The following is a 25,617-nucleotide window of genomic DNA, read 5'->3' as shown; positions in this document are numbered from 1 at the left end:
CTTCTTCAGGGGAAAACAGCATTGTGCTAACAGGTAAGCAGGTAACAACCACAACGAGATACAGATCTGTAATGCTTTAATTAAAGCACAGGCAAACAGTGAACAGCAGCAGACCTCTCAAGTGTTTCCCAAGCCTCATCTTAGTCATTACTGTTTGCCTTGTAGGTTGTAAGATGTCTAAGACTGCTCTCTATGCTAGCCTACAGGGCATGGAGCACAAGGGGGACAGGAAGCTGGCTGTCGGGCAGAGCTGTGCGCTGGTACCTCTCCACAACAACTGAGGGATCCAAGAGTAATGAAAATGTGCAGCATGCCAAGGTGTGACCAAGCTGTGTCAGGGCAGGAAAAAGAGATGTTTCATCCCTGACCAAAGACTAAAATGTATTAAGAAAAGAAAGCAGTCTTTGTAAGCATGGTCTGGGCAGATTCCCCCAGTGTGCCAGGACAGAAGCATATTTTTGATTTACCAGTTTTGGCAGGGAATGTATCCAGAATACAAAATACAGGTGATTGTAAGCAGAATTAAATAGTGCAGGGTGTCTGGCAGCACAATACCATCCAGGCTGGACAGCGTGGGATCCTTCTTGTGATCCTGACAACAAAGCAGCAGCAGGAAGTGGTGTGGTGCTGCTGGCCACGGCTGCGATTGGCAACAAAAACACAGAAGCTTTTTAATATTGCAAAGACAGAAATGAAATCCTTCTTCTCTTACGCAATGCTTGCCCTTCCTCAGCAGGGATCAAATCAATATGGGTCCATGCAAAGTCAATGGTTTATTTCAAGTGGGTTTGAATTGGGCTTTGTAGGCAAAAAGGCATCAGCCTTGTTTCAGGCTCCATGAGACACATCAGTCTTTCCCTTCCATGTCTATTTGTACAACAGAAATGTGACTTTGTTCCTCTTTAATCCTGTCTAAATGTTATGCTATTTTTAAATAAAGGAAAAAAGAATCACAGCTAGGGCTGGAATTATCCTCAGTGAAGACTGAGGATCCCACTTGCTAATGAATGAGAATCATCTCGAGGGAAGTTAAGAACAACCCTGTAGCATTAACCTTGTTATTACCCATCCTCTCTTCTGGTTCTCGTTAGCACTTTCTGTGGAGGTGGTTAAAGCACACAGACACGTGCGTGCACAGACACATGCAAGTGTGTCGCTATTATACAGCCACCAAGCCATATAAACAGTGCTAACAGTTTATTGCAGGCCTTTCTGGAGGACACTAGCAGCAGCAGAAAGAGAACTTTCATGTAATTTCTGGAGAACTGCTACAGTTGTAGGCCAACTTATGTAACTTATTTAGTTCAGCATAAGTGCTTTCTGCCTCTAATCTGCTCAACAGTTTATCTTTGCTGTCGTGATCGGTTGAGCTTTCTTTAAACCATTACGGATTAGCGTTCTGCTATAACATGTTAAAAGCTTAGCTTTGTTTATTTTTGTCGAGAATGGGGGAGGGATATCAGGTTCAAATGTTCAGGCAGTGGTTTATGAATGGTTATTTTTCTTACACAGGAATCAATATATTCAAGTACCGAATGCAAGGCACAGCTAAACATTTTATAGATAGTACTAGTGGCTGGAATAAAAATCTCGTGAACCCATTTCTTTAGAAAAAAAGAAATATGAAAGTTTATAAATTTGCATAATCATTTTAATCTGTAAAAATAAAATTTAGTCCAGCACTCAAACAGTTCATCACACCCATCACCTTGTACAGAAGATCAAAGCGTAAATGGTCTGAAAACTTAATTAATAAAGCTGGTTGAGGATTTTACTAACTTTGCATTGTTGTTGCAATTCAGAGACAGAAATCCTGCCAAAAGCAACCTGTCATTCAACCACTGGAAGATAGGACACCATAATGCACATAAACCACCAAACAAACAGAATCTGAACCACGCCACTTACAAAGAGGTGTTCAGATAATATTAACCAGCTGTTCAGTGAATTTTCACAGTGGATTCATCAACTATGAAAGCAGATGATCCATTAGAAGACTACAGTTATGAAGCAAGGTCCAAATTTCTACTATAAATTGATGAGCACAATGTACTGTTTTAAACCAAATCCAACAATTAGCACATTTCTTCAGTCTCTGTGTAATCTAAATGATTTCCAGATGCCAGCCTGGAATGGAGCGAGAGGTTGTGTTCCTGTGCACTGCCAATATTCCTCTCTGCAGCCAAACACTATTCCAAGGAAACACTAATTCTGCAATCAGTAGTGCTGGCAACCCTACATGACCTCGCAACTTGCATAACTAAAATAAAGCAAGTAGGCATTTTCACGTTCCTAAGAGCAACAAAGAAACTACAGAAGTTAAAAAAGAAGTGGTGCTAGAAAAAAAATACAAATATTGAACTGGGAAAATAATCCAGAAAAGAGGAGAAAAAAATCCAACTTATCTGCAATTACTGTGCTGCTTGTTTTGCTTTCTTGTTGGGAGGGATCTTTATTCTGCACATTCCAGTGAATGGCCATTTGCTATTAATTTATCTTCTTTCTGACGGCAAGTGGAGCACCACTCCAGAGTTTCAACATTCCCTTGATGCTGCTCTGGTTAATGCATGTGTGCTATTTAAACAAAACATATTCCAACTAAATCTGACTATATATGGAATTCCCTGACAAGCAAAAATTTGGATGTTCTACAAAAAACAACCATGAAAACAGAGTAGATACACAAACACCCAGAATGCTCCGAACCGCACAAACTCAACGTGTACTAAAACAGGCTCTTGGTGGCAAAGGTCAAGTACCCAGTGTGACCAACCATCTCCCTGAGTGGCACACCGCTTTTGAACTGCACAGTTCCTTGCTGCAGATTAACACACGAGATACCTTGGTTTGATGGGTTGCTGCAGTCAAAGCTAGTGCTAGAATTATCCTCAGCTGCTTTTCCAAGGTCAGGGATTTGCAAGCTAATTGTCCTTACATTGTAGACTCGGAGCAGAATTTCCAAGGTGTTAATCTCTGTAAAACCATATTCTTCCATTGCTAGGCAGGTTCTTTGGACTTGTTCAATGCAGGGGGAGAAAGAGCAGATGCGTCCACCTGCAAGATGAGACAGGTAGTGAGAAAGAGAACAAAAAAAAAAATTAAGCGCTTTTTATCTTTCTTCAAGTTCTCTCAGATGCACACAGAATTACTATTATACAGACAAAGTAGAAAACATTCTTCAGGATCTCCTTAAGGCAACTATGTAGGTTTAAAGTGTCAGCACAGAATCAAACATGGATGATTCTACAAGATGCTTCAGACCCTTTAAAAATTGCAACAGCAAATTCATTCATCTTCCAAAGCCAGGGTTGCCCATCACATTTGTTCACAACAAAACTGTTAAAGTTGATCCCTTCAGAACAGCAACTCTTTTGGAATCACTGTCTGCTATTCTGGACCGAGACACCAAACTGAAGTTGGCACTTACACAAAGCTAGAAGTCATTCTGTGTACACTGTACAGAGTTGCCTTCATCAGAATATAAGCGTGCGTGCACACACACTGACAAAAGCGGCTGTGTTTATCTGAGAACGATGGTATGCGTGTACAGAATAAAGTAATCTCTCCAGGCCATAGATGGAGAGCTGCTAAGGCTTCACCCTTTTAGTCAAGCTGAGTAGCATGTCTCCTGAGCATTAAAGTTTACCGGATAGCACATCAGGCAGTTTTACAGCAAATACTTCAATACTCTAGGATAAGACTTAAAGGATAAATTAACACTTGTTTCCTTGTCTGTGCACAGTTCAGATTTTTTATTCCAAATACAGAGTATTAATTGGCCCCCTACAACTTTCTGCATGCTACAATGTCACCTTAACAGCTGAGAATAGAATGATTCAGATTTAGTCCGAAAAGCCACAGCCAAAGCAGATCAAAGAATTATAAGGACACTGTCTACCATAAAGCCAGGGCATGTGCTTTCACCCAGGACACAGCGTATCACGAGGCAACTGCCCTTCCTTTTCACGAGGCACAAAAGCCCTTGCTTTTGTGCCGGGGCAAGGAACACTGGGTGATGGAGCTTCAGCTATTGTTTTACTTATTACAACTAGATGAAAAGGCCTGTTGACCTGACTTGCATACATCTCCAGCCCTCTCTCTGGCTCACCCAGTCAAGCTTTCTAACACTAGTTGTCTAAGTAGTTAAAGAACCCGTGCAAGTCAGAGCAAAGCATCCTGCTAAAAATAGAGGCTATGCTGGGACTACGTGAAGCCTGCTTTATCTCAAACTCCCCCTTTTTTTTTTTCCTTTTTTGTTTCTAAAGTCACATTTCTAAAAAAAGAAAGCATCAGGTCTGAAAGCCTCACTGCAGCACTCTAGTTACTGTGCAGCAATGACGGGCTGGGTACTGACTGGGGAAGAACGCTTTCCATGACTGTTAATCCACCATACACTAAGTAGGATTTAATTTTAGTCCTGAAATAAAGTCTCCACAGCCAGGGGTTCTTATCATGCATCTTCAGAACAAAGTACTCTGGACAAGTAACTCCCTGGAGTGACTATTAAAATCCAAATCTAATAATCACCTGCAAAATTAATGTTGGTATGTGTCATTATTAACCAACTCTGTTGATGCTGATTTAATTGCACACCCAGTCTGCTAGCTCCCATGAAATTAGATTTATAAGTTCATCAGCAATGACCAGGGCTACCAAAATGATTCTGAATCAGACAGCTAATCTTTTCTGGCCAAATCAGTACACACTTCTCGTGTGTTTGTAGACGTAAAAGAGAACCTTAGGAAGAAATCTCTGTTACATAATAAGAAAGCTACTATGATGCACATATGTTAGAAAGAAATATGTTATATCCTTATTGTGTAGGGAAGTGAACAAATGTCTAACTTAGCTAAATGTCAGTTCACAATAACTCTTTGTCTGCAAACAAGAATTTGCAGAGAGACCAGAGACTTACTACTAGTTCATTCAGGCTTTTTGGTTTTGGTGTTTCATATTGCAATAAAAATGGGAAATATATTTACATTTACAGTAAGTCTATTCTTATTATTCTGACTACAGGGATTTCAAGATATGTTTAGGCTTTCAAATTCACATGCTCTAGATTTATAGACAAAAACTAAGTAGCCTGCACACAGCTGTTGCCATACAAGCTGCAGAGCCGCCTACAGTTCCTGTCAAGCCTTCAGTTAAAGGCAGAGCACCCTTCATTTTGCCTCAGGACAGTCAGCTGAGCACAGCATGTCAACACCAAACTTGGTGATGATTTATCAGATTGACTCTTGCAATGCAGGCTGCTTGGGGAAGTAATGTTAGAGAAAATGGGTTTTCAAGCTGCTTGGTAGGGAAGAAAACTCATTTGCAATAGCTAATACCAAGAGGGGAAGCAAAAAAAAATAATGTTACTTTACTTACTGCTATGCTGGGAGCTTCTCAGGTACTAAGAGTGAGAAAACAGTGTAACAGTTGGTAATCCATATAAGTGAAAGCGTCCAGTGCGTTTCAGTAATTCTGCCAATTTCATTTTTTCCTTTTCATACCTGTTCTTCTGGTTATTATACATCTCTCCCAAGTAAACATACCTACAAATATCTTAGAAGCAAACCCACCATGCATCTTATCTTCATGGATCCTAACAAGTCGGAAAAGGGTCTGCTCTGCTTTTCCTTGTACACACAATTGGGCAGGACAGCTTTGACTGAAAGGCTGGACCTGTTTATTAAGCAAATACTATGAGAAGATTGGAAAGCTACAATTAGCAGAAGGTTGGAAGGCAAAAATGAAATTGCAGTTCCAGACTGCAAAAGGTTAGAAAGATTTGGGAAGTTTCAACTGCCACAGTGTGTTTAGACCAGCCATAAAAGTGTACTCTAAGCAGCAGAAAACCACACTCAGAAGGACATGTTCATCTGTTCTAGGAGCAGAGACGCTGTAATTTTCAACACACCAGAGCTTCTGAATTCTCTGTGCGCGTGGGCTGCCCTCTGTACACTCACTGGATTACCAGGTATGCAACACCCTTTCTATCACAATCACCAAACGGATATAAATCTAGACTTTGGCATTCACAATTTTCAGATTCTCTAAGAGTCCTCTTGTTCGTTAGACATCAAGAGGCATTCAGGGCTTAAAGGACTTGAATATGCATTGCTTTGCCTTGCCATGCCAAGGATTCCTTAGTGAATGAAGAAAAGACATGTACTCCCTCCCTCTCTGCAATGCTCTGTCTGTGGATCACAAAGGAGTGGACTAGGCTAGAGAGCAGTGAAAGCAACTGAACAGAAACTTTTCAGTACAAACTTGAGTTTGTATTCTTTCAGAGCTCTCCTTTTAGGAAAGCTACCGTTCCTAAATTTGGTTAATGAGATCTGTGTGTCATCATAAATTGATACAGTAATTATCTGAGATTAATCCTGTTCACATTGGGAAGCTGTGTGAGCTTTTTGATCTGAAGAGCTGTCTAGAAATGTGTTTATTCATGTATAATGCATCTGACAAGTGCTATAGTTGAGGAGAAGAGAATAATGAGACCGTATGAAAGACTTACATTTTTTTTTACCTCCAGTCTTACAGGGAGTGAGTTAGTTTGGAACATTTAATAGAGAGGTTAAATCTCCAAAAGCCATAGGCTGGAACAAGCCCACACAGTCCTGGCAGTCATTATAACCAGCAATAGGGTTGAGAGGATATGAAAATTTAAGTGCAATTCAGGCTGGTATGATTAGAAAAGAGAGCTTAAGGGAAGGCAGAAATAAAAGACATTTGATCCACATAGCACTGTACACTTTAACAGACAGTGTCTAATTAGTAATCAACTAATTGGTAATCAAGGGACACACCCTTGCAACTTTACAAGAAGTTGGAGACTTGAAAGTTGCTCCTCCTTCCTCAGCAGTTGCTGGTATGTTCCTGTGCAACACCAAATAACAATTTTGTTTCTCACTTGTCTGAGCAAGGACTGACACCCCTACCAGTTCTAATCAGCTAATTACTACAGTAGGTTTCAAGTATGTAAAATCTGTCAGTGCTACTCAAAGAATAAGAACTCCGGTGCACGCTTATGATACAGAAAACGTGTCCAAGGTATGTGCTCTCACTTCTGTAGATTACAGTATGTGTCACAAGCGCTCTAACAGGTTTTTTCATCATCCTAGTATTATTCAGAGGATGCAAAAAGAACATATGTAGTGAAACACCATAAGTTCTAGGGAAAAGGGCCTACAACTTTAGAAATTATTCTGTGATGTAAAGAACACAGCACAGCACTTTTATTCCTGGTAAAAGAACACAGCCTTGGGTTCTAGGACTTCAGTGCATTGTCATAAATGGGAGATTACGTTACAAAGATCCGATGGAATTAAAAAACACACAGGCATTATCATTATGTAGGGGCGAGGCAGGAAAGTCACTGAGCAGCATCACCGTGGCATTTACTCTGTGCTAGTAGGACACTAAAAATATTGCCTTTGTAAAAGGGGACAGAACGTCCTTTAAGTTAGTGTGCTCGTGGGCGATTTGATGTAGCTTCCCTGACAAGTGAAATTAGAGGATTTGGCTGTTGAACGAAATTAAAGGATGTTTCTTGATTCAGAAAAGAAAATTTTCTCCAAATCACTTGCCAGCTCATTAACAGGAGCTTGATGTGATTTTCTGCAAATGTGACCTTAACCTCTACATTTGTAGGTGCATCCTTCAAAAGGAATTATTCCTGCTCACTGCTAGGGGCTGACAAAAACATGCAGCAAGGAAATTAAAGAATCAGTCGTCTTCAGATTGGGGAAGAAAATCTAACAACTTCTGTTAAGGATCCTTTCATCCCAGACTACTTCATATAATTGTGTAAAGGCCAATAGCTTTGACGGGCATTTCACAGCACAGATTGTGATGAATCCTTCTGTTTGACTCTTGAACACATGAGAGAATCACTTTTACTTCAGGCCAGGCCTTTGTGTGCACTTGATCCACCAATCCCTGACAGACTGACGCCAGGTTAATGCCCTCCAATAAGATACAACTACTGGGGCCGGCTCAACAAACCATCAGCACTCAGGAACCAGACAAAGCTGCTTTGTGCGTTAGCACCCAGCCCTAGATCCTAGAAGGGCAGCTTTGCACTAGACCAGATGGCCCCTTGATGTTGAGAGGATATGCTTCAATTTAAAGTTAGTTCGTGGATCTTTGACCTCACCTTGAGTTAATTTGCCTTCACATCAAAGCAGGCACCGCACTAGCAAAGGCTGATGCCGACATTTTGGCAAGCCCTTATTGCTTCATCCGTTTATTCCAAAACAATCTCCTAGGGACATGAGAAGCATTGATACTGAGTTGAGTACCACCTGCATGGGCGGAGGATGACAACATGCTAGACTGTCAGGCTCCAGTTCCTGCCCCAACAAATTCCCTGTCCATTCTTGAGGTGGCCTGAGTCCAAACAACATCAGTCTTGATGACACTGCCCACTTCTCATTGTGATTCAGCCTGGGGTACTCCCTGCCCAGATACTACAGCAGGGAGACTTGTGGGCAGCTATTTCAGCTGTTGTTCAAAGCTACACTTGGTTGGTTTAGAAACAGGACCATGAATAACCACTGGGGCCCAAGAAAAACACCCAGGGAGGCTTTCTACATGGATGTGGTGTTCCTTGAAAGCTCAAGGGAGCTAAGCCCAAATGAAAATTGAAACTAGCTAAACCAGGCAATGCCTTACCTGCACCTCAGGCTACTGGGAGAATGAGTTATTATTTATTCTCTTATACAGCACTTGTAACAACCACACCTGGCAGGTCAGGACAGCAATCAATGGCTACGCTAAGGGGAAAAAAATGCAAACAAGATCTGTTTTATGTCCACTGCATACAAACAAAACAAGTATAAGACTTTGGAAATGAAAATCAACTACTATTACAAAAACAAAGTAGTGCTGAAGGGCTTCTGTGACGGCAGGAAATGCAGAGGCTCAATCAGGGAGAAGTTCAGATGGAAGTTCCCTGCAGAATTTTGGGGGAGACCTGACAGCACCATGAGTGATATCTCAAGGATCACAATTTGACAAGATCTAATTTTAGGGGCTTCATGATGCTCAAGAGGGAGTGGCAAGTCTGAATTTAAAAGCAAAATTTTTAAGACAAAGAGAGGAAATAAAAGAGGAGTGGCTTTAATAATTTTGTGACGCAGACTCTTAAACACCATCAAGTACCAATTTGTAATGCAAGAGACCAATCCAACTCAATATATGGCTGTGTTTTTCCATATTCCTACCTGAAAATTTAAAACTTGTGTCAAATGTATAGTACAAATAGGTTTCTGCCTCCTCTTCCACATCCTTGGGAGAAATACATAATATTTATGCAAGTGCAGAATTATCTTCAAAGTACAACAGTGTTCAGCTGTGAGATGACTGTGAGTCAAAAGTTTTGGGGCATTTAAGAGCTGTAGGATATTAAGGATATTTATGTTGCCTCGCAGTTTTTTTAATTTTCTTCATTTTTTAAAAATATAACCCAAAAGGGTTAAATGGCAATTTTGCAAAACCCACCAAAGTCAGATATTGGGAACAGCAGCTATGAGTATAGAAAAGCATTAATCAGCAGATGCTACAAAAGAAAAACAATGCAGGTCTGGAAATGAAAGCAAGTTCTGCAGTGCAGCAGTGCCCAAGAGATATTATAAGCAGCATTTCTGCTGAAAGCATGACTGATGCAATCAGCACAGGAGGATGCAGCAGAGATGCAAGCCTGATCATCAGCAGAGTACATTACCACAGAATAGGAACCTTCTACGTCACAAACTTACTGTAACATTTTATTCTTTTAGCTCTTCAGAGGTCGGCAGTGCTTTGAATGGGAGGCCCAGCTACTGTAAGTAGCATATTTACAGCATACTGCAAGGCATTATGTGACTGATAAGTGTACTCTGTAAAGCAGATCATGAACACTCACCCTACTAGGAGCTGCAGCTACTCAGGATCTTGAGCTTAAGTAGGAGGGAAAACACTGACTTGATAAGCTTTTGTTAAAGTTAAGAACTCTCTTACATACTGTCTCAATGGAACACTCTGTAATGAATATTGTGGTTTCAAAGACGAGGCTAGCTGATGCTACATATCGAATTCACTTAGCTCTGATTTCATTCGAAGTACTTTAAGACTTTAGGGAATAAATTACTGCTATCTGGCTGTACGGCTGCCGTATTTACATGGCACATCACAATCAAACCCACAGTGTGAATAGTTCAAATGGTGACCCTGTCCAGATGTAAGACAGAGCGCGTGGAGGAAAGAGAGTGGAACGACTGATGTTCTCTAGTGACGCTTTATCACTACACTAACCCTTGGAACAGTGGTGAACAGCAGCAGTGTGTGCACCGACTGTTCTTACTGCAGAAGCGCTTTGACTATCTAACAACAAAACAAAGGAGCACTATAAAATTATCTGCCTGCAGCAGGGAAAGGGAAGCAGTTACAGATAGCCTTCTATCATATTTTAGATTTTACAACAGTGAAAAAAACCCACAACAGAACTACCCACATGATTTGGAATAAAACAGAAATGTGTGACAGTTTGTACCTATTACTACTTCAATCAATTATATTTTATATGAAAAAGAATAACAGCTTTTGTTCACATGCAAAAAGGCAAAATAAAATCAAATGCCCCTGGCTCAGTCAGGTACCCAAAATTTGAGACTTAGACCAATACCAGATTTCAAACACTGGTGGCTGTTTGCAGCCAAAACTGCAGCAAGGATCAACAACTTTGCCTTCTGACTGGTACATAAAGTGCATGATGCCATTTCACAAAGAAAAATATGGGATTTTAAAGTGTCACTGCCTAAGTACATGTAACCTTGTAGCATAGCAAAGGAAAGCATAGCCAGATGGTACAGCCAGTTTGGGACTAATACCTGTTCTAGGATTTCAAATGCTGGAGGGAGACAAGGAGTCAAAACTTCAAGTAGCTCTGTTCAAGCAGCTCTGCTCATTATTCTAAACATGCACCACTTAAATAATTCAAATTGGACTGCGCAATGCAGCGCCTTCTAAGCTGGGAAGTCAGCTGAGTGTTGTGCTCACTAGATTAGATAATTTGAGCACGGGAAGGGCATCGTACAGTGCAGTGAAAATGATTTCTTTCCCAGAGAGCACTGGAAAGCAGCTACAAATTGAGCTGTAACCCTTGCAGGTACAGAGTGGTAACAAGTCTCTCTCTATTTATTCACTCTTTAGAGAAAGCATGTGTTACACTCGTATCAGAAAGCGTTCTAGAAAATTTTCAGTAGTAGCTACCTGAGTAGTAGCTCAGGTAGCCTAACAGCTGTGTCAGTCCTGACCGACCAAGGTAATGCACATTCAGTGACCTTTATGAACAAGCTTAAATCCTGTGATTTCACAAAGACTTAGCAATTCACTTAAAGTCAGGCCTGTCACTACATATTTTAACAAGGAACTGGACCTAGCACAGAATCAAGTTCTGCTCAACTCACATCCTGGCATGGGCACTGTTCAGCACTCCATGCTTCTCGATTAGAAAAATCACTTTTGTAGATGGAAGTGACCTGGTTAGTTTAGATCCATGCTGGTATAGTTATACTAGTGTAACATTAATTACAGGAAATTAATTAAGGAAAGCTTATTTCAGGATAAAAGAACAATTTCTTCACTGAAGCTTAGTTTTTGTTAGGGAAAAGTTCTATACTTAACTGACGAAATCCATCCAATACCTCAACAGTAGGTCTCATTTGCTGTCATAATTCTGGAACAACTGGCATAAGTTAGAACAGCCTTTATGTTCCAGTCCTGCTGTAACGGATGGCAAACTTCTCATTAGCTCCAACAGCAGAGATTTAAGGCAAAAACTGGCAAGCATATTTAAGTATCACCACATTTTCTTTAACATTACTGATAGGGTGCTCTATTAAATAGGTACAAATCTGTAACAAATGATGTAAAGTGCCTCTGAACACCTTTTATACAAACATCTTTCCACTGAACTGACAAAGAAATTTGCTTTCAGCATTTATTGTTACTGCTGCTTCCCACACACCTCAGATCTAGCAAAATGCACTTGACAAGTTCAAAGGGCTTTTTATAAACTGCCCATGTTAATTGTTGCAGCTAGCACAGGCCTGTAGGAAAAGTGTGTTCTTCTCCTTTCAAATCTTCCACTGTAAATTGAAGACGTCTTTTGAAGGCTTTTCAGCCTTAGAAATCCCTAGAGAATTTGACCTTTGAGAACAGAGATCACACAATGAAAGTGAGCAGGTATAGCATATGGCTCAAAGGCAGATGTGTGCATGCATGGTGCTTCCTGAACAGAAAGAAATAAGTGGAGTTACCTTCAGCTTTTAATGCTGACTTTGCATGTCCTATGGCTTCCCATGGAGACGGAATATCTAGGAACACCGCGTCTGCGACGTTCGAGACACCAAACCCATTTTTGCAGACGTCCTGGTTGGTCACGGTGACCAGGTGCTCCACCCCATGCTCTCGAAACTCCTCCCTAGCCTTCTCGGCCCTCTGTTGGTGGAACTCGACCGTGTACAGGTGCCCTGTGGGAGCCACTGTCCTGATGAGAGCATGGGAGAGAGATCCGCTGCCTGTACCTAGAAAAGACAAACAACTCATGAAATGCCTTTTGACAGTGCTAGACATTAGAACAAAGGTCTTCTCCTTTAGAACAAAGGTCTTCTCCATTAGTCCTCCTCCTTGGAACACTTACTCAAAACCCAAATGAACGGAAAACATTGGTTAAATTAGAGAACAATCCTTCTTTCATAAGGAGAAAGGGACTAAACGACCTAGGAAACAGTCTTCTGAGTCCTCAAAGCATTAATTAAATATCTGGCAAACTGAAGACCTGTCCTGCTTCCCTGGCATAGAAAAATAATGCCAAAGGTCAGCTATAGCTCTAACAAATGCCACAAGAGAACACCAGGAAGTAAATGCAACAGGAAAAAAATCAGGGAAAACAACCAGTTTTTCTCAAAGTCCCAGACTCTACTAGGGTAAAGAGAACTGAAGACAAGTTTTAACCTATTTTTAAAACTTTATAATCAATTAAAACAAAGATGAGAAGTTGGCAAGGGTCTGTGCTTGCAAATCCTATTGATACCCATGCAAAAAAACAGCCTTCAGGATACAGAGTCTGTTTTGCCCAAGTGTCTTAAGAGATAATGGCCATCCTCCACTCCCACTGAAATTTTCTGAAACTATGGCCTCTTGGCTCCTGGCAGTCACACTGACCAAACAATTTGATTTCACAGGTGACTTACATACATACACACCTCAGCAGAGTCTACTGAGATCCACCACACCCCCGGAATTGTATGTAAGTACAATAACAATGTACAACTAAGGGCTAGTAAGACAGATTTTTTTTGTTGTTTTAGTCTGATAATTTAGGAAACTTGTTTTAAGTGATCCATTGGCGTATTATACAGACGAATGACTAATAAACCAACATTTTCACTGAAGAAAACACCCATACACCAATTCGCATTGCAGATTACTCACTCAAGTGGCATTTAATGGAATAACCCCACAAACTCAAAACCCCACAGCAACCCCAAATTATCTGTGCTTATTGATTTATAATTCTGTACTTGGAACACATTTCTCACAAATCTATTTCTGGCTATCTTCAATGACTGTTCATGCTAAATTTCAGCCTGAAGCAAGCTCTTTCAACTAATACATATCTTAAAATTCTTATAAATAAGAGAATCTGAAGTACAACAGCGACAGAGAAGGCTCAGAAACTAGTAGAAAGGAAATTAATTAAGGGAAACAGGGGCTGGTACAGCTGCTTAATTGGAGAGATACTTTCCCCAACCGTCCAGGAAGTCAGTGTTTACTGACAGATCCAAGGTTCTTGCCCTCTGGTCACATAAGGGGAGGAACATTGTCTTGGCACTGTATTTAACTTGACAGCTCCGAAAGGGCAGCCATTCAGAATATAAACAGAGTTCAGGACCCAGGTTTGCCAACGGATCAACCACCCACACTGCGGAATTAGCACCACTCCTCTGCTCCCCTCTGAGAGGGCTATGATCCCAATGGGCAGACCTGCATGCCCCTCCCAGCTTTAGTGGGGCAGATGAGACGGCGAGGGAGGACCTACAGATTTTAGCAATGGCCTCAGAGAGGTCCAAGGGAAGAGAGAATCTGTGACACATATTTATTTAAAGTGAAAATCCATGCATTCATGGAATCACGTATAAATTATATATATATATATATATATGCACCCCATTCCTGAAAGTGTTCAAGGCCAGGTTGTATGGGGCCTTGAGCAACCTGTTCTGATGGGAGGTCTCCCTGCCCATGGCAAGGGGCTTGGAATCGGATGATCTTTAAGGTCCTTTTCAACCCAACGTCATTCACTGAGAAGGGCAACAAACCTGGTGAAGAAGCTGGAAAACAAGTCTTATGAGGAGCAGCTGAGGGAACGGAGGTTGTTCAGCCTAGAGAAAAGAAGGCTGAGGGGAGACCTTATCACTGTCTGTGACTACTTGAAAGGAAGTTTTAGCGAGGTGGGTGTTGGTCTCTTCTCCCAAGTGATAGGCACTAGGACGAGAGGAAATGGCCTGATGTTGTATCAGGGGAGGTTCAAATTAGACATCATTAAAAATATCTTCACTGAAAGCATTATCAGGCACTGGCAGAGGCTGCCCAGGGAGGTGGTTGAGTCAACATCCCTGGAGGTATTTAAAAGACAGGTGGATGAGGTGCTCAGGGATATGGTTTAATAGTGGACAGGTACGGTTGGACTCAATAATCTCAAAGGTCTTTTCCAACCAAATGATTCTATGATTCTATCCGGTCAGGGCAGCTTTAGGCTCTAAATGTCAATATAAACTTTCCTAGTCAAAAGGAGAGATGGTTGCACAGTAGCCACAGGGTTGTAAAATCTCAACAGTATATGCGCTTAGCAAAGAAATAGCATTTTATCAATTTATTTTTTGTTTAATGACAACAGCAGGGAACTATTGTTCACAGGATGCTAAAATGACTGAAATTCTGCTTCTACATTTCATGCCAGAAGGCAGGATTGCACAACTGAGAACTTTTGCACTCTGATGGAATTCAGTTATTTTACCACTCAAATGGGTAATGCTGAATATTTTCTGCATCTTTCTCTGCTGATCTTAAGGACTGAACAGAAGGCCTGTCAGCACAGCTGGGCTGTAAGCAGAAGAGAGAGGCAGCTTGTGATGTATCTAGTTTCCTTGTTCGTATTCTTTTACATTTTTAATCACTTTCCTTTTAAATCTGCTCTTAAAAGTGCCACAGAAGATACTGTTTGTCTCCTTCCTAGGAAAACACACGAAGATTTTTTGGCTTGTTTTCTGATATTCTTTTTCAACTCACAAACACTCCAAGCCAAACTCTGAACCAAAACCAGGGTGTTGGAAGTCACCACTGGCAGGAGTATTACAGACAGAGCTTTTGTTGAACAAGGCTGCCAGGAATTATTTATTGTTGACTGGTTACGGCAAACACAAGAATAATACACACGTATCACATTTTAACATATCAAATTCTATCACACTAACATCATTAATTAGAGTATTTCTGAAGATACTGCCTGCCCTCTCCGTGACAACACCCTCAAAACTGCAGGAAACAAAGAACAAGATGGTTATGAATCACCCACCATTGTAAAATCTCTCCTTGAAGAGAGGACAGACTCTGAGCCCAGCCCTGTGAAATGATGATGACCCTCAACTCTCATGTGTCTGATAGTTTAGCACACTTGATGTGATGCATTAAGAATGTGAGGGTCTGGCAGTTCAATGCGAGTCCATACTCGCCACAAACCCTAAGGCCCAAACACCACTGTCTACAGGAGGCAGAGATTCAATCCTATGTTTGTCTGATATTGTAAAAGGGAAAATGAATGTTTACATTCACCTTCTCCCCCGCAAATCTGCAACATTCAGCATTTGAGTCCTCCCGCCACCTGCTCTATTCCTTTTCAAATTCTCTCTGTCCTTATTTCAAATCTCTACTGAAAAAAAGCAGAATCCAGCAAAATGTGACTCAAAGCACCTTAGACACTGTTTTGGAATAAGTTCTAGTCAGGTTCAAGTTTCCTTGGGAAAAGAAAGACATCCTTAGCGTGGTACAGAATCAGTCAGGGAAGCAGGAAAATGCAAGAAATATTACTGAAACATGAACTAGAATCCTAACAAACCTGAAATACCGTAGCTGAACTACCTGCATACAAACAAATCAAAATCCTGAACACTCAAAATTCACATTTTGTACCACAAGAAGCAAGTTATGAACTGGGTGGGTTTCAACGGATTTCCATTCCATATTAGTGCAGTGAAATGCCTGTGTTCTGGAAAACATAAGATAATTTCTAGAAAAACAGAGTTTATAATTTTTCCATCAGGATGCTTGCCTTTCTGACACCTCACTCTATAAACAGCCTTAGAAACTGTCTGCTCTCTGCCACAGGACAATGCTCATTTAATTAGAGTGTATTCATCATGAACGGACTCCACTGAAGAGAGGTAAAATGATGACAATTCAAACTGTGCTGAAGACATTCTTAACACCACAGCTACTGTCCTAGAGTTCACTTAGGTGAGCACTTAGGTCATTGCTAATGCCTTTGGAAAATATGCTCTTTTACGCTGACCATTCTGTGACCCTAAACATCTTAGTCAAAAAGCAGACATCTACATCGTGGGTATTTAATGAGATACTGCATGGTCCCCAATATGCCAAACCTCAAAGCCTGAGGAGAGGCACCCTGCAAGGGATCTGCAAGCAGACTAGCAAAGTGGTCCATCTCAGTGCAAAGGCAAGAACTAAGATCTTGTGTTAAAACCATGAGTTAAGTGGCTTATGGCCCTGCACACCCATGCAGTATCCTTCCCCTCTTCTTAGGCTCCAGCACACTCCACTTTTCTTCTCTGATACATCTTTGCTCAGTGGACTATTTCTGCCTTTTCCTGAGACAAGGAAAACACTGTAGTTTTAGGATTTCAATCCTAACAAGTGGACTCCTAGACAAAATACTTCAGCTCAGCACTTACTGATACTTCCTTCTGGTTTGTAAGCAACAAAGAATTGCCCAGATGAACCCTCCAACATTCCCATGACCTCAAACAGATCTCTTCTTTTTACTCTCTGCTTATCGAAGTTAGAGGTTTTCCACAGAGAAGCCATCTCAGTAATCTGAGACAATGCTCATGTTAAGATAATTTCTCACATTTTCAAAGCTGCAGTGAGCAACATCTGAGCTGTTCAATAATAACATGTGCTCTTTCACCAGAGTATAGATATATATCAGAACACCAATATGAGTTTTACCACAGCATCTAGCATAGCGCTTGGCTGGCAGCTGAATAAGAGTACATTTTCACAGTCTTTTCTGTTTAGTCTGGTTTTCTTACTGCAAAGGATACTTCTCTAATGTCCTGGAATCCCATCCATGCTATAAAGATAACTGACCTGATTCCATGTTCCACTACATTTCTTCATTGCAGGCTATTGCCTGGCTTGCCTTCCCTAACATTTCTCATCATGGTTGGTGCTTCTCAAAAAAAAAGGAACTACAAATTGTGATTAGGACCTATAGATGTTTACAGCTCTGCATAAGCAAAAGCATTTTGGAATAATAGGCTCATATTGCTTGAAAACAGGAAAAATGAAAAGCATGCAGAGCATGACTTAATACTGGGTCAACAGAACATTTAGTAACATTTTCAAAAAACTCAAGTTTCTGCTGCAAAATTTGGCTACCTAAGATATTCTAAAATGAGTAAACACAACAAAGCAGTGACACTGTTGCTGTATTTGTCTCCTAGCTACGCCACTTAGACCTAGCAAATAAGATGACAAGTCATGAGGCAGCCATGAGAATGGAAGGAGCCTCAAAACCAAAGGAAAGTTAATCTTGAGATGGAGCTAACAACTGCACAGCTACTATCTGCTGAGAAACACTGAAAAGAGAAAGATTGCTCACTCAGTGTGACAAGTTTATGTAACAGGAGATTCATGAATAATTTTCAGCAAATACATGGAGAGATATTAAGCCTCTGATTAAAACTAACCCAAAGATATTAATGTGAAGACAGCCAAGAGCACGAATCATAGTGGCAAAGATGAAACAGCAAGATCAGGGACAGAGAGAGGGAAGAGGAGAGGGGGAGAAAAAGTTTCAAGGAAATGAGATGACAGCTGAAAGAGGAAACAGTACATCAGGAAGTTCCCTATACAGGAGATTAGCTCTTTCTCCTGCCTATCTGTCATGGCCACCATACCAAAACAGGCATTTTAGGCAGCAGGCTAGAGGTCAGAGAGGGCTACTGCTCACTGACCAGACTGAAGAATTGGGGTAGGATTGTGGGTAAGTTTTCAAGACTGGTACTGCCTACAAAAGGAATGAGAAGATTGAAAAGAATTCTTCCTTAGGGAATCAAGCGTCAGAGCTCTTTAGGGAGAGACCTTCTGCAGAACGGAAATAATATCGTTAGCTTCAGAGCTGGATGAGCATGGTGGTCAAGTGAAATGATAAGACGAAAGTGAATCTAGAAAGTCTGGAAACAATCACTTTAGGGTATGAACAGCATTTCTCATCAGCAGCAGGTCAGCCACAAGTCTAAGTATATTAAAGTGATGTGGCCACAGCTTTGCTTCAGTTCTTTGGTACACAAAGAAAATTCTATGCTCTCTGATGACTGTACTGATGAGGTCTTTCTTGTACTTCAAAAGGGGCTATACAAGGATCGGGTTTTCAATTCTTCTCTCACTCTAACCTGAACAGCTTCTAAGAGGTAGATAAAGGAGACATTAGAAAACATAGACTTAATTAGTATGAGCACATTCCAAAATCAAATTAATACTTATACACCTTGATCTGTACTTTACACTAAGGCAGAGCTGCAAACCGTTTACATATACTTTTGCCATAAAAATAGTGAAGACATGAGCAGTATCTATCAAAAACTCTACAAGCACTTCAGAAGAGTCACAAGCACACAGCTGACTTGCTTACTGTGGGCCTCCAGAATAAACTATTAATCATTTAGCAAGTACACATTAATCATTAAGTCCTCATTATTTTTTTATGAACGTACTCTTAACAAAATCTATACCCAGGCTGTGAGTTTCAAAATTTCATAATTGTTTTTGAGAAGCTCTACGTAAGGCTGGCCAGCAGCTCTCATTACTCCTCCACAGAGGAACCATGAGGATCCCAGAATACTATTTTCAGTCTTCAGAAATCCAGTCTGTGCGCTCAGAAACTCATTGCTGTGTGGCAATGAACAGCTTTTAGAAATTTTTAATTTGGGATTTAGCTGAAGGGGAAAAAAATCCAATTAACATTTTTGCTCATGTGAGTCTGATTTTGCTGAATGCTGAAGCATCACTGGGATGGTGGATAGAACACTCTTGACTAAATTACATTTTGTCTAAACACAATGCTCCATTGAAGCCAAAATATTTCTGATATTTATCAGATTAAATGAGGTTTCACAGTGCTGCACTGCATTCCCTGAGTAATTCTGAGGGCTAGGATGGACACTTGTTTAGGTCTCGCTAGAGAGAGAGGACAGAAAAAAAAACCTAGAAATGTGGGGACTGGAAAGGGGAAAAAAAAGGAAAAAAATAATATTGCTTGGAAAAAATATCTGAAAGGTTTCATATTAGTTCCAATGTAGTATAGAAATGAATGCAAAAACCTCAAAATCTGTTGTCAGACAGAGTTGTTATACTACAGGCATCTGTAATCACTGGAATGAAAATAGCCTTGCCTTGGAAGCTGCATCAAGATTAGTTTTAGAGAGTGTGGCAACACAAAAAAAAGTTTCAGCTTATTCTTTTCTCTACACAGTGGCTGCACATGCAATGGACACAAATGGGATCAGAGTTACCTGAGGAGAATTAAAGTTTCTCACTACCAGGCCACGCACAGCAGATATTTTAGCAGCTGTCTCAAGTATTCTTTAATTCTGGGAAGACTGGGCTGCTGCTTAAGACTGTAGCAGAGCAGGAAATTCCTCAGATTGGGGACCAATGTTTTCAAGAGAACCCAGCTCCAATAACAGCACTAATGCTTTTTAAATCTCAACATTTATAAATTAGAAATTAGCAGAAGACAGAAAACCAATCATGTTCCTACACCTCCATCATAAAACATCAGGCAAATGCCAAGTTCCCTTATAGTCTCGATACAGTATGCTTGGATGGTTTTAATTATGCATGCACTGATGAAAAACTTGCTCTTTATGTATTTATTAAAGATGATTAAAAATAGCAAAAACTATATTAACACGTTTATACCGTTTTGACAAATCATGACTAATCAATTTAAACTGCATAATTCAAGCGATATAAAATTAAGCCTCTGGTTATTCTACGGAATTTTTCTAAGCACACACAAAAGATCATTAACACTCGTATTCACAGTGTGAGAGTATGACACGGAGAGTATTTAATCTTGCTTTATCGATCCTTTCTCCATACATTTGTGGAGACTAATCCACAATTCTGCTTGCTTCTACTGGGTAAATGCAGGATGCTCTTCCACAGTCTAATTAGTAAGACCAGAGGAAAAGAGCCTGGCATCTTTACAGTGCCTGCTTTGCCAGCCCGTACAGCAACTATGTACATCAGTTCAATTTCAAATTATAAAAAAGACAGACCTCCATGCTAATTAACGCTCAAAATACATTTAATACCAGCACCAGCAGGAAGCAGACTCAAATGTCACTACTAGACCACATTTCCTGTCTTGTTCCTACTAACGGACATCACGCTGGTTCCATCTAGGCCAGACAAGTTTAATCCAGAACTAATGATTTTGAATCAGTGAATACTGTCTAATTTAGGGTGGCACCAGAGCAGGTTACATCATCACACTGGAGGCTCCAGTTGTCAATATCTGTAAAATTTTTAATTCATATCACCACTTCTGGTCAGCTGGAAGAAAACGTGTAGTAAGATCTCTTGCTACAAGGTGATGAATTTGATTCAATAATCTCTTCTTCATGAACAGTGAATCTTGCAAGCAATACAAGCACAACTACAGTACTAAAACTGTTCACTTTTCCTAGAAAGCTGAAGTTATATTATGACAGCATAGACATTAAATTAAACCTGGGGACAGGTTCCCATTAGAGAAAAGGAGTGTTTCTGGCTTTTGACTCATAACACCTTTTGGAATCTGGATAGGTTACCCCTCCAGAGTTTCCATTTCTTAGCTGTTTAGATAAATGAGCTTTTAAACCTTTTCATCCTCTCTTTGACTTTACTGAAAACACTTCATGTGCAGCTCCATACTCCAACATTCACCTATTCCAAGCAAGGCAGGACAAGGAGCAATACAAATCTCCCCCATCTGAATAATGTGCCGTGTTTATTTTTCCCATCCTGTCTAAACATAGAAGAGAGGGGAAGAAGGGAAGAGCTGCCCAGTGAACAATACTGCTGCTTCCCATGACAACCCTAAAAACGCCTGACCATCCTCAAACCAAATTATACTCCCACAGGACCCAGCCATTTTAGCAGTAGCAGAGGCTTCTGCATACAGCTTTGCCTGTTTCAAGGGATGCTATAAAGCAACCGGCTCCATATTCCACCCACTTCTTAACAGGTGCAATTGGATGCAGACCTAACTGGTGTTTCAGTTGTGTCAGAAAGTGGTCATTATGCCTGAGAAGCTGCCCAAAAAGATGCTTGGGTGGGAACAGGAAATGTTAAATGCAAGAAAATAGAGCGCAGCACAAGCCCAGCCTGCTGATGCCTTGCCATAGCTGTGCTTGAGAGGGAAGTGTATGAAACTGCTGCATAAAAAGACTCAAAGAAAATAGCCAGAAAAAAGATAAGGGCAAACTACCTCAGTTCATATTTTTCCAAACTACAGAGATGGAATCAAATCAAGTGAGCCTCCTACTGCCTGCAGTAATAAAGTCATGTAGACATTATTATAAACTGCATCTAATCAGGAAAATAGCTATTAATATAAAATTTCACTCCTTATTTGCAAATTCAGCAAAATGATAGAAGCTGTGACAAATTAGGCCAAGTTTAGAAACAAAACACAGCCCTGTGATGAACACATCATCCATTGTATTATACAGCTTCAGCAATTTTTCAGTCAGTTGCAGTGTGCTATAAACAGATCACTTTCGAAGAGGAAGATGAATTATATGTACTTTCATGGTATCACAATATATAAATACTGCCAACTTATTTCCCTTACTAGCTCAACACCCTATCATGAGTCTCTTTCACTGGGTTATCTCAACTATGTTCTCTGAAACACAAATTCAAAGCCTGAATTTTTATTCAAATCATGTATTTGCAAATATTTTTGAAGTGTAATACTTAGAAACAGTTTCAGAAAAGGGAAAGAAAATGCATATATATTTATTTTAAGAAGATGCGCTAATCAAACGCGTACTCGAAAGTATTCCAGTACACGACGCCAATGTACTAAAGCAACATTACTTGTTCAAGAAACAGCAGCTGATTAACACATGCAAATGAAACAGAACTACTCGAGGTGCAGGCTGGGAAAATTATCACAAAGAAAGAAAAAAAAAAAGAGACTTTTTGCAAAATGCAAAGATGCCTGTTTTTTCATGAAAGTGTTGGTGTTAGTTCTTAATAAAGGATTTCAGCATATTAATTATTACCTGATTCGCACACTATGGAGCCTGGCTTCAGCTCTAACATCATGGTGATTATGGAGATGTCAGTGGAATACAGAATCTGCGTCCTGTGTGGAAGATTCATGGTCCACAGTTCTGGAGTCGGATGAAGAATATATACCCATCCGCCTTTACTACAGGTCACTCTGGAGCCATACTTCTTGCCTATGAGGTCTGTGGAATGCCTGATGACCCCGTATTTAGTCTGAGTTACATTGCCATGCTGGACTTTGACAGGAAACATGGATTCGTGGCCCAAGAACACAATAGCTGTGTCACCATTCTTTATTGTATCTCCATATTCAACAAAACTCATTGTAACAGTTTTGTAATTGGCTGGTTGTTGTCACCTAGAAGAGAATAAATATCTCAAGATAGTTTTGCAAGATCGTGATGGAGCTGAAACTACAGACATAGAAACAAGTAATTTTATTTTCCCCAATACAGAACAAGAACATACTGTGCAAATAAGATGTTAGCAAGAGAACTCCATGACACTCAGGGACCTCCCCCTTGCTGCACTCTTGATCCAATTAAAATCAGTGGAAAGAACTCACAGATTATGGTATATTTGAAAGAAAATTTAGCAAATATATTATAATTTACTCAGCCTGCTCCACAATACTTGTAAGAAACTTGCAAGGCAATACCAGTTTCAGCACTCTGTTCAACTCCAGTCCAGAAGCTCTGAGTATGTCATTAAGTAGCAACTTTTATTTCTATCTTCTGGCTTACTCCTCGGTGATTTACAACATTAGACAACTGTTACTTGCCTGGATATCAATCAATACTTATTAGGACCACTAACAAAAGTTTACTTGAAAGTTTTTCAAAAGAAATTTTGGACATAGGATAATGTAGTATCTGCATTAATTTATGCATAAATTTTACTAACTACAAGGAAAACAGAATGTTGTGGCCTTTAATTTGCCATTGGGGGTGCAAAGTAATTGTCAGCAAAAGGATCTGTGCTGCGAGTAAATGTAAACAAGCATTTGCAAGCTAATGCAAACAGTGTCACCTCAGCCCCATGGCCTCTAAGTTGTTTAGAGAATGACAATTACATTTTTTTTGTCTTTGAGAAGATAACCTGGAAATGAGAAGGCAGCTTACAATGAAACCTGGCACTGCCTTTCCGATAAGGCAGTTAACCACCTCAACTGCAGGATGATCAATTTGTGGAAGGAATTGTTTAATGAAACAATGGTGATTCCAAAGTTAGAAACTAAAGCCTGAGACAGAAGACTTTCAAAGTCAGGTTTCTGGTACTCCTTCCACGAGAGAATTAAAAGTAGCATTACTTTTAGTTTCAGAATAATGACATGATTCTGGCGCTTTTGAATGTGTAACAGCTTGGTCCTACTTTATCGTTTTCATTAAAAACTTTTAGGTCTCAAATTCTCATCTGTTTTTGTTGACCGAAACTCATTGTAGTTCAATTTGCTGTTAAGCAGACAGATTTATAGTTTTTCTCCTGCAGTCACAGAGACTGATAGAAAGATATGCTTGTGGCCAAAACTTCCAAAGCTTATGACATGCCTATTGCATAAGGTATTCAGATGCCAAAGCAGAATAGGCCTGTCTGGACAGTGAAACACTAAAGGCATCCCATTAATTCAGAAATGTATACATACTGGCCTTTGTGAGACAGTACAAATGCCTAACCATGTTTCATAGCTTGCCCTTTCTGATTAAATTCATATCCTTAATCCTTCACAAACGGCACTAGTAGTTTTCATTTTAGATGCTATTAATGCAACATAGTTTTCAGCTGTCAAAACAGTACCATTGGAAAGGAGCTTAACTGTAATCCATTTATTTCATTGTATTTACACTGTAGTTACACGTACATGCAAAAGCAATGTTCCTACAGCACATCTGCAGAGACACAGAAAGAATTATTCTCTGTTTGATTACACAAACTGGCTTCCACTTTCTTTGCCTTCTTTTGAGCCGCAGGACTTACCACGGCTAATTGTCACAACAGTGTAAGCTGACATCTTCAGTGACATCTCTCAGGCTCAGATCTTACCCGGCACTTGGGGTCTATGAGGAGTTTTGGTAGTTTCTTTGCCTTACCCTATGGCAAGGAGCACAGTGATCTACAAACACTTATTTACAGTAATTTTCCACTCCCTACCAACACAGGGCCTCGTGCACTGTTGTTACCTCAGTCTCCTTTACTCTCTAGGTAGCACGCAGATATCTTGGGCCAGTGTCATTACTTTTGGCACATGGTGCTGTGTAGCTGGAATGGGAGGTGAGCCAGTGGCTTGTGTCAAGAGGTTAGGCCTTTTCTGGGAGCTGGCCTCAATTTTTCATTTGCCACGACTGCAGTTCCTGAACTTGATGTCCCAAGTGTTCCCTCACAGCCTCGCAAATCAAACCCCTCCAATGGAGCCCTCAGCACAGGACGGACATGCAGCTGTTAGAGCAGGTCTAGAGCAGGGCCAGGATCGTGCTCTCCCAGAAGGACTGACTGAGCACTGGGGTTGTTCAGCCTGGAGAAGGCTCCAAGCCTTGGAGGGCCTACATGAAACATGGGGACAGACTTCTTCACAAGGCCTGTTGTGACAGGACAAGGAGCAATGGTTTTATACTGTGGATCCAAAGGAGGGCTACAAAGATGATCAGAGGGCTGGAGCAGCTCCCATCCAAGGACAGGCTAAGAGAGTTGGGGTTGTTCAGCCTGGAGAAGAGAAGGCTCCAGGGAGACCTTAGAGTGACATTCCAGTACCTGAAGGGGCTACAAGAAAGCTGGAGAGGGGCTGCTCACAAAAGCTTGTGGTGATAGGATGAGGGGCAATGGTTATAAACTGGAGAGGGGAGATTTAGACTAGACATAAGGAGGAATTTCTTCACAATGAAAGTGGTGAGGCACTGGCCCAGGTTGCCCAGGGAAGCTGTGGCTGCCCCATCCCTGGATCTGTTCAAGGCCATGTTGGATGGAGCCTTGGGCAGCCTGATCTATTGGGAGGTGTCCCTGCCC

At 40.7% G+C, this 25,617-nt stretch overlaps 1 protein-coding gene across 1 annotated transcript; it reads right to left on the bottom strand.

Annotated features, from left to right (window-relative positions):
• Positions 1 to 25,617, bottom strand: TRMT61A (tRNA methyltransferase 61A). Its single transcript, XM_054067604.1, has 4 exons — positions 24,595 to 25,617; positions 22,614 to 22,978; positions 12,291 to 12,557; positions 1 to 3,054 (listed from the first exon to the last, which is right to left on the bottom strand). The coding sequence occupies exons 2-4, from the start codon at positions 22,942 to 22,944 to the stop codon at positions 2,726 to 2,728; spliced, it is 927 nt and encodes a 308-aa protein (XP_053923579.1). The 5' UTR covers positions 22,945 to 22,978; positions 24,595 to 25,617; the 3' UTR covers positions 1 to 2,725.

The sequence above is a fragment of the Cuculus canorus genome, chromosome 5 (genome assembly GCF_017976375.1).
Source record: "Cuculus canorus isolate bCucCan1 chromosome 5, bCucCan1.pri, whole genome shotgun sequence".
NCBI classification, from domain to species: Eukaryota; Metazoa; Chordata; class Aves; order Cuculiformes; family Cuculidae; genus Cuculus; species Cuculus canorus.
This window is presented reverse-complemented; position numbering and strand designations above follow the sequence as displayed.